The sequence below is a fragment of the Suricata suricatta genome, chromosome 2, assembly GCF_006229205.1.
Source record: "Suricata suricatta isolate VVHF042 chromosome 2, meerkat_22Aug2017_6uvM2_HiC, whole genome shotgun sequence".
Classification (NCBI taxonomy): domain Eukaryota; kingdom Metazoa; phylum Chordata; class Mammalia; order Carnivora; family Herpestidae; genus Suricata; species Suricata suricatta.
Genome location: NC_043701.1, coordinates 112,709,207 through 112,717,991, shown reverse-complemented (window position 1 = coordinate 112,717,991; position 8,785 = coordinate 112,709,207). Strand labels below are relative to the sequence as shown.

The following is an 8,785-nucleotide window of genomic DNA, read 5'->3' as shown; positions in this document are numbered from 1 at the left end:
GTCCATCACCTGATGAGTGGATCAAGAAGATGTGGTATATATACACAATGGAGCATTACATGGCAATGAGAAAGAATGAAATATGGCCATTTGTAGGAAAGTGGATGGACCTTGAGGGTGTCATGCTAAGCGAAATATGTCAGGCAGAGAAGGATAGATACCATATGTTTGCACTCATAGGTCTAACAGGAGAACAGGAGAAACCTAATGCAGGACCAGGGGAGGGTAAGAGGGAAAGAGAGTTGGGAAGAGAGAGGGACGCAAAACTTGAAAGACTATTGAATACTGAAAACGAACTGAGGGTTGAAGGGGAAGGGGAAGAGGGGAAAAGAGGTGGTGGTGATGGAGGAGGGCGCTTGTGGGGAAGAGCACTGGGTGTTGTATGGAAACCAATTTGACAATAAACTATTTTTAAAAATAAATAAAAATAAAAATAATAAAATGTATATGCACTTTGACTCCCAAGTTTCTCTAACTTTACCCAATGGGAATAACAGGTGCACAACTGTGCACCCGCGTTGCTTGTTGAATCAAGACTTCTTTCCGCTTAGGATGCAGAAAAATGGAAAAGAGCATCGCTTGCCACCCTTACAACAGAAATAACGCAGAACAATCTCCTGTCACTTTTTCAGAGAGAGAGAGAGAGAGAGAGAGGGAGAGAGAGAGTCCCGCGGACTCGACAAGACAGGCGAGAGCCCAGACCAAAGTCAGAGGCCCTGGTGCAAATTCCACACCCGAATCATCCCAAGCTTCCCAAACCTCTTCCGGAGGAGAGGAAGTTTCCTCAGCTCTTGCAGAAGTTTCTGTTTCTTGGAGCTGGACTCTGCCAGATGGGGAAGCTGAGTCACTGTCTACATTCCTTTTCCCGTTCAGGTGTTGCCTTTATAAAAGCCAACGCCTAACCTCAGAGCGCGCAGCTGACGCCTGGAGGGAAGCCTGCTCCCGCCCGCAGTCCCGCACGTCGCGCTCCAGCCAGCCCGCACTGGGCACCCGGCGCCCTAATCCCCTCACCGCCGCGCCTGCCCATGCCCCTGCGACCCCGCGCACGCTCCGCCGCCGGGGCTCCGCTTCCAGAGCAGAAAGCCCGAGGAGACTGCCGCCTCCCGGGACCGTCCGCAACCACCATGAGGTGAGGGTCTTCTCCGCTTCTGCTCCCAAACTCCGCGTAAGTCCTGGATGGACTCCACTCCGTGACCCGCGCAGCGCCGCGGCCCTTCCACGTGCTGAGCGCTGGCGCCCTGCAGTGGGCGTCGGGTTTAGGGCGCCCCCGCGAGTCCCGTCCCCGCCGGCGCTGCCCACGGCGCCCCCTCCCTCCCAGTCCTGGGACTGGGGCTGCCAGTCGGCGAGGCGAGCGCGGACGCGGCTCGTCACCGGATCAGGTGCCTTTCTGACTTAGGGGTTTGAGTTCTTCCCTTCCCGAGAGCTACCGACTCCGTTGATCCGCCCAGTTGACTATTTTAGGGATGCCTGAGGCTGTCTCCTTTACCAACTTACGGTGCGGGGCAGGGTGCTTCTCGCCGGGTTTGGATCCCCAGGCGCCAGCAGCCTGCCCTGCGCCGGAGGGCGAACTGTCCGCATCTAAGGAGTGGGGGGAGGAGAGGCTAAAACCTTGTTCGAAGTCCTGACTCTGAACACCTTCTTGTTGGATGACCCAAAGCAGCATTTCGACACCTCGCAGTCCGTTTCTTATCAGTAAAACTTAATAGCACCCAAATCTTCGAATTGTTCAAAGAGTTCATTGGCTGCTTAGCATGCAGATTTTTGCAACTGTTCATTACTATTTTGTGAAGAAAAAAAGGAAATTGAATAAGTGCCCCACTTCCAACAAGTGTAAGAAGGGAGGGAGTTCTGAAGAAACAAGAAGGAAAGGGGGTGCACTGTATGTGAAAGAGGAGAGGACCCCACTGGGAGACCATGAAAGACTGCTTTTTCCTGGCTAAAACTCAAAATTGCCTAAAGATAGATGTTGCCTCTTCAGACACAAGAGCCTCTCTCTGCCAGCTTCCCAGAGACAACGTTTAAAAATTAAGTTGGGCCTCCTGTGTGGCTTAGTTGGTTGAGCGTCTGACTCGAGCTCAGGTCATGATCTCACAGTTCGTGGGTTTGAGCCCCACATCGGGCTCTGTGCTGACAGCTCAGAGCCTGGAGCCTGCTTCAGATTCTGTGTCTCCCTCTCTCTCTGACCCTCCCCTGCTCGCGCTGTCTCTCAAAAATAAATTTAAAAAAATATTTTTAAGTTAAGTAGACAGAGTTTAAAAGTAAAACTTACCTTGGCATCCAGTTGTGTATAAATCCCACCGAGTCTGAGCAAAGCACCTCAGTGGTAACTGAACGTCTCTCTGAGATGTCACTGTCACAGCCACATTCCTATTACCCGAGGCAGCCCTTCCTCAGCCTCCTTGGGCTGGGCTGGTGTAAACCTCCGAAGCAGAAGCAGATGTCCTTTTCACTCTGCTGAGGGGCAGGGGTCTCGATAGGCTCTTAAGGGGAGGTCTTGCCCATAGTTTTGGTGAGATTGCAGCAGAAACTAAGGAGAGATGATCAGGCCAGGTTTCCCAGTCAGGACTGTAGAAGACAGTCCAAAACCTGTTTTCAAATTTCTGGGGGCAAGCTCTGGTCTAGAACCTATAGTCACTAAAGTGTGGAACTTGTATATTGGTGTGTGTGTGTATATATATACACAGAGAATGAGAATAAACATGAAAAAAAAAGGAAATTGATTGCAGATTAACTTAAATGTGTACTAAAGGTAACATTAAGTCACTAAGGATTAAATTTAGTTTCTATAAAAGTTGGAAAAATGGTCACAGAATAGTATATTTGGTTGTAAATATGAAATGGTTTCATTTCTCCAATTGTTACTACTAGTTGTGCCATGAATCCAGTTCTCTAACTCTTCTGTCACTTTCAGCCATTAAGGTAGCCCCTTCACAGTTCCTGAAGACTCAGTCGATTCACTGTAAAGCCTTAGTCTCTTATTTGATTCAAAGTACTCTTCTCTACGCAGGAAAATGAGATATACTAGACTGTAGGGTGGCTGTCAAGGCGGGGGTGCAGTGCTAGCTAGAGTAGAAGACCTCTTTGAAGACCTCGAATTTGAGCCAAGACCAGAATTCTGAGAGTGAGTAATCCCTAGACCTCTCTTAGGAAGAGTTCCCAGACTGAGGGTGTAAAAAGCAGGTGCAAATGCCCTGAGGATATAGCCTTGGCAGAGGAAATAAACATTTTTTTAAAGGCCAATATGACTAGAGGGCAATGAAAGAGAGGAGATTGTACAAAATGAGGCTACAGAAGTAGACACAGATGAGGAAAGGCATAGCAACCATGGTTAGGAGTCTGAGACTGGAGATAAAGATGTGAGTATTCACCATGTGTAGCTTCACTTCTGTTTCATGGTCCATCTTTCTCGCAGTGATCCCCACCTCTCTCCTACAAGCATCATTTTCTCCCTTGATCCTGGATCATTCCCACTGGCATATCATTAAGTCAGTAAAAATTCCATGATTAAAACGGTTTTTGACAGTTCCTCAGCCCCCCTCCAGATGTAGCTCTATTTATCTATTCCCTTAGTAGTAAAACTCCTTGAAAAGAGCGACCTCTGTTCCCCATATCCACTATTCCACCTCCCATTACCTCCCCCCCCAGTACTGTTTTCATCCCTACCTTTTCAGTAAAATGCTCATCAGGGTCCCCCACAGCTTTGCTCCAGCCCAGTGATCTCTTCTCTGTCCTCAATCACTCAACCTCTTAGAGTCATTGTACCTAATTGAATATCCATCTCACCTTCCTGAAATAAACATTTCTTCCTTAGGCTTTCCTAATATGAATGGTTCCCAACCCCCCTTTTTCTTAATCTACTTCACCCATCCCCTCACCCACTTCCCCTCTGGCACCTACCACTATGTTCTCTGTATTTAAGGGTCTGGTTTTGGGGGGCACCTGGGTGGCTTAGTCAGTTGAGTGTCCAGCTCTTGATATTGCCTTAGGTCATGATCTTGCGGTCATGGGATTGAGGCCTATGTCAGGCTTCATGTTGATTGCGGAGCCTGCTTGGGATTCTCAGTCTCCTTCTGTCTCTCCCTTTCCCCCACCTGCACATGTGTGCTCTCCTTCTCTCTCAAAATAAACACTTAAAGTCTTGGTCTTTTTTTCTTTGTTCATTTGTTTCTTAAATTCCACATATGAGTAAAATCATATGTTATTTGTTTTTCTCTTACTTATTTCACTTATTAGCATAATACTCTCTAGGTCCACCCGTGTTGTTGCAAATGCCAAGATTGCTTTCTTTTTTATGGATGAGTAACATTCCATTGTGTACATATCCCATGTCTTCTTTATATATTCCTCTATCAATGGACACTTGGGCTGCTTCCATAATTTGGGGGGTGTGTGTGTGTGTGTGTGTGTGTGTGTGTGTGTGTGTGTTTAAGTAGGCTCCATGGCCAGGGCAGACAGAGCCCAATAGCCCAACACAGGGCCTTAACTCATGACCCTGAGATAAAAGTTGGATGCTCAACAGTTCAGCTACCCAGGTGCCCCCACAGGGACATCTTTTATGCTTGTATCAAACATCATTTGCCTACTTAAAAATCTCCCTGTAGTGGTTTCCCATTACAATTGTTGTAATATTAATATTCCTTGTCATAGACTGCAAGCCTGCACCTTCTGTTCCTGCTACTACCATCCCTCACCTTCCACTCTCCCCCTTCTTCCTTCTGTCCCCTGAACACTCCCAAGTCTGTTCCCATATCAGGGCCTTTGCACTTACTGGTCCATCATCCCAAACCAGGGTTTCTGAACCTCAGTATGATTGACATTTTGGGCTGGGTGCCTCACGGTGACTGGGGCCTCCCTGTGCACTGCAGGATAGTTAGCAGCATCCCTGGCCTTAACCCCTCCAATGTGACAACCAAATTGTGTCCAGACATTACCAAATGTCTCCAAGGAGGGCAGAAGCACCCTGGCTCAGAAGCAGTGGCTTAGACCATCCTGCCCTCAGATCTTCTACGACTGCCTCTGTTCTACTGTTGGGACCTGATTATTTCCATTGCCCCTTTTTACAAGGGCTACTGCTTCACAATCATAACTAAAGTACCTCCCCCCCCCAACACCACCACCACATTCTTAATACCGTTACTCTGATTATTTTTTTCTTTTTAACACTTATCACTGTCTAGAGTTACGCTGTCCGTTTGTGTCCATATCAGTTTGTTTCCATGTTTCTTTTCTTTCAACTCCTTTTGTTTCCTCTCTTCCAGAATGAAATTACCATGAAGAAAGGGCCTTTTTCTAACTTACTCACTCACTACTATATCCACTACAACTAGGATATTGCCTGGCATGTGTGACAGGAGGTGATCAATAAATGTTTTGATGGAAATACTACTGTAGTTCCCATAAACACTGATACAAATACAGATTTATATTTTATATGCAAGGGGGTAGGGGATTCATGTGCAATAGAAATGGAACTACACACCCACACGTAAGCAGGCACTTCTCTGAGAGAAGCTTTAAGGAATTTTTTTTCTGTAAATGTCTTTAATTATGGCCACAAGTAGATTTAGAATGTCTTTCCTGCCTGTCTCACTACCACCATCAGCGAAACAAACAAATAAAACTAGGAATATTACTCAGGATTTTGTCAGTTGCAGACAGTGGAAACCTAATTCAAACCACCTTAAACAAAGAAAGAGCTATGTCTTTAGGTAAATAGAAGTTCAGGAGTAGACAGGATGATCCAGGCAAGAGTATTTAGTCATTGTCATTAGCTGGCTGTCCTCAAGTTTGGAAAGAGGGCCACTAGTAAATACAAGCTTATATTCTACCACCTTAAACTTTTTAGAAGGAAGAGATCTAGTTCTAGCAAACTCCCACTTCAGTAAAATTTTATATATATAAATTTTAGATAACTAATTACAATAAGCATATTAATATAATAATTATAATAGAATTAATTATAAGTTATATTAATTGTATCAGTTAATATAGTTATATATATTAATTGTATTAATAATTATATGTAATATTACATATTTAAGTTTATTTATTATTGAGAACCAGCTAGGAAGGGTCAGAGAGAGAGGAAGACACAGAATCTCAAGCAGGCTCCAGGCTCTGAGCTGTCAGCACAGAGCCCAGTGTGGGGCTCAAACTCACCAACTGTGAGATCATGATCTGAGCATTAGTCAGACACTTAACTGACTGAGTCACCCAGTTGCCCCTAAATTTGTCTCTGTAGGGACACCTGAGTGGCTCATTTGGTTGAGTGTCCAACACATGATCATGATCTCATGATTTGTGAGTTTGGGCCCCGAGTCAGGCTCACTGCTGTCAGGGCAGAGCCTGCTTAAGATTCCCTGTCTCCCTGTCTCTCTCAAAAATAAATGAACATTTTTAAAAAATCATAATCATAATAAATTTCTCTCTGTAAAAATATGCTCAGCATCAGTACTGATGTCTGGGTGGCTCAGGTGGTTAAGCATCTGACTCTTGATTTCAGCTCAGGTCATGAGTTTGAGCCCCATGTCAGGCTCTGCACCAGCAGTGTGGAACTTACTAGAGATTCTTTCTCCCCTCTCTCTGCTCCTCCCTGGCTCATGCTCTCTCTCAAAAATAAAAATAAAAAAAAAAATAGGTGGTACCTGGGGGTTAGTGACTGCCAAAAGGAAATCAGTACCCTCTGATGCAGAAAACCCTGTCTTTCAGAACTGGCTTTGCAATAATGAGAATTTAATGAAATATTCCTAGGATGTATCTGTACCCAGAAGAAACTAATACAAAGTTACAGGGGCTCAGTGCTTTAATTGTAAATTCCAGTAGAAGATCAGCTTGGTTGCTAAGCAGAGATCAGTGTGAAGGTTAAAGAATGATTCAGTTCTTCAAAAATTTTAAAACGACTTTATCTTTGACAGTGAAATTCCTAAGGACCCCCTGAAGGCCATTCTGTTAGAGTTGGAATGTCACTTTACATGGAATTTGCTTAAGGAAGACATTCTGTTTGATGTGGATGATACAATCAGGCAGCAGCTTGAGTTTCTCACCACAGAATCTAGACTCACTCTTTACAACCTATTGGCCTACGTGAAACACCTAAAAGGGCAAAATGAAGATGCTCTGGCATGCTTGGAACAAGCAGAAGACATGATCCAGAGAGAACACCCCGACGAAGAAGAAATACGGCGTCTGGTCACTTGGGGAAACTATGCCTGGGTGTATTATCACATGGACCAGCTGAAGGAGGCTCAAAAGCATTTAGACAAGATAGGGGCCGTCTGCAAGAAACTGTCCAGTCCTTCTGACTACAAGTTGGAGAGTCCTGAGATTGAATGTGAAAAAGGGTGGGCACTCTTGAAATTTGGAGGAAAGTATTACCAGAGGGCTAAAGCAGCTTTTGAGAAGGCTCTGGAGGCGGAGCCTGACAATCCAGAATTCTGCATCGGCTACGCCATCACGGTGTATCGGCTGGATAACTGTAACAGAGAAGGGCCTCCAAGGGGCTGGTCTCTGGGCCCGCTGAGGAAGGCTGTCACCCTGAACCCAGAAAACGCCTACATTAAGGTGTTACTGGCACTGAAGCTTCAAGATGTACATGCAGAAGCTGAAGGGGAGAGGTACATGGAAGAAATCCTGGACCAGATATCCTCCCAACCTTACGTCCTTCGTTATGCAGCCAAATTCTATAGGAGAAAAAAATCCTGGGACCAAGCTCTTGGACTTTTGAAAAAGGGCTTGCAGGTGACGCCTACGTCCTCATTTCTGCATCACCAGATGGGACTCTGCTATAGGGGACAAATGATCCAGATCAAGAAGGGCACGTGCAACAGGCCTAGAGGGGAGGATAAACTGAGGGTTGACAGGCTTATTGCAATGGCTCTGTATCATTTCAGAGCAGCTGTGGAACGAGACTCCACATTTGTGTTTGTCTACACAGACCTGGCCAACATGTATGCTGAGGGAGGCCAGTGCAGCAATGCTGAAGACGTTTTCCAGAAAGTCCTTCATCTGGAGAACATAAGTGATGATCACAGACATCAGATCCACTATTACTATGGACGCTTTCAGGAGTTTCACTGTAAATCAGAAAGCACTGCCATCCACCATTACTTAGAGGCCTTGAAGTTTAGAGACCGGTCACTCCTCCGCCCCAAACTAACAAGTGCTCTGAAGAGACTGGCTGACAAGAGACTTAGTCAGGATCCTTCAGATGTGCAGAGTTTATGTGCCCTGGGGTTTGTTTACATGCTGGAGGGAGAAAAGAAGCAAGCTGCTGAGTACTATGCTCAGGCCCAGAGGATCAATCCAGAAAATGCAGAGTCCCTTGCTGCCCTCTGTGAGCTCCAAGATCCAGAAACTGCAGAGTCCTTTGCTGCCCTCTGTGAGCTCTGAGATCCAGAAAATGCAGTCCCTTGCTGCTGTGAGCTTCGACTTTCTATTTAAATATGCACCCTAGAGGGTGCCTGGGTGGCTCAGCAGGCTCAGTGGGCTAAGCAGGCTAAGCATCCAACTTCGGTTTAGGCCATGATCTCACTGTTCTGGAGTTCAAGCCCCGTGTCAGGCTCTGTCAGCTCAGAGCCTAGAATCTGGATTCTGTGTCTCCCTCTGTCTCTGCTCCCGCCCCCTCACTTCTGTTCTGCTCTCTCTCGAGAATGAATAAACATTAAAAAAAATTTTTTTTAATATACACTTTAGGAAATTACTTTGAAGCTTTTTTCTCATTGTGGGTTCATGTATTTTTGTTAATTGTTTTAATCTATTGTTAATTGTAGAAGCCAATATTTATTGA

General features: G+C 45.6%; 1 protein-coding gene and 1 long non-coding RNA gene across 2 annotated transcripts in view; one reads left to right on the top strand and one right to left on the bottom strand.

Annotated features, from left to right (window-relative positions):
• Nucleotides 1-3,783, bottom strand: part of LOC115285396 — a 12,219-nt gene extending 8,436 nt beyond the window's left edge. The window contains exons 1-2 of the long non-coding RNA XR_003905506.1: nucleotides 3,664-3,783; nucleotides 2,270-2,527 (exon numbers count right to left, since the gene is read on the bottom strand). This is a non-coding gene — a long non-coding RNA (uncharacterized LOC115285396). The remainder of the gene's footprint in view (nucleotides 1-2,269; nucleotides 2,528-3,663) is intronic.
• LOC115285388 (interferon-induced protein with tetratricopeptide repeats 5-like) lies at nucleotides 918-8,526 on the top strand. The gene is made up of 2 exons (XM_029931672.1): nucleotides 918-1,129; nucleotides 6,915-8,526. The coding sequence occupies exons 1-2, from the start codon at nucleotides 1,026-1,028 to the stop codon at nucleotides 8,386-8,388; spliced, it is 1,578 nt and encodes a 525-aa protein (XP_029787532.1). The 5' UTR covers nucleotides 918-1,025; the 3' UTR covers nucleotides 8,389-8,526.
• The last annotated feature ends 259 nt before the right edge of the window (nucleotides 8,527-8,785 follow it).

Bases quoted from the DNA above. Each gene is read 5' to 3' on its own strand.
- LOC115285388 (XM_029931672.1), top strand. From the start codon at position 1,026: ATGCCCCTGCGACCCCGCGCACGCTCCGCCGCCGGGGCTCCGCTTCCA. The intron at 1,130-6,914 runs GTGAGGGTCTTC...TATCTTTGACAG, and splicing joins CCGTCCGCAACCACCATGAG to TGAAATTCCTAAGGACCCCC.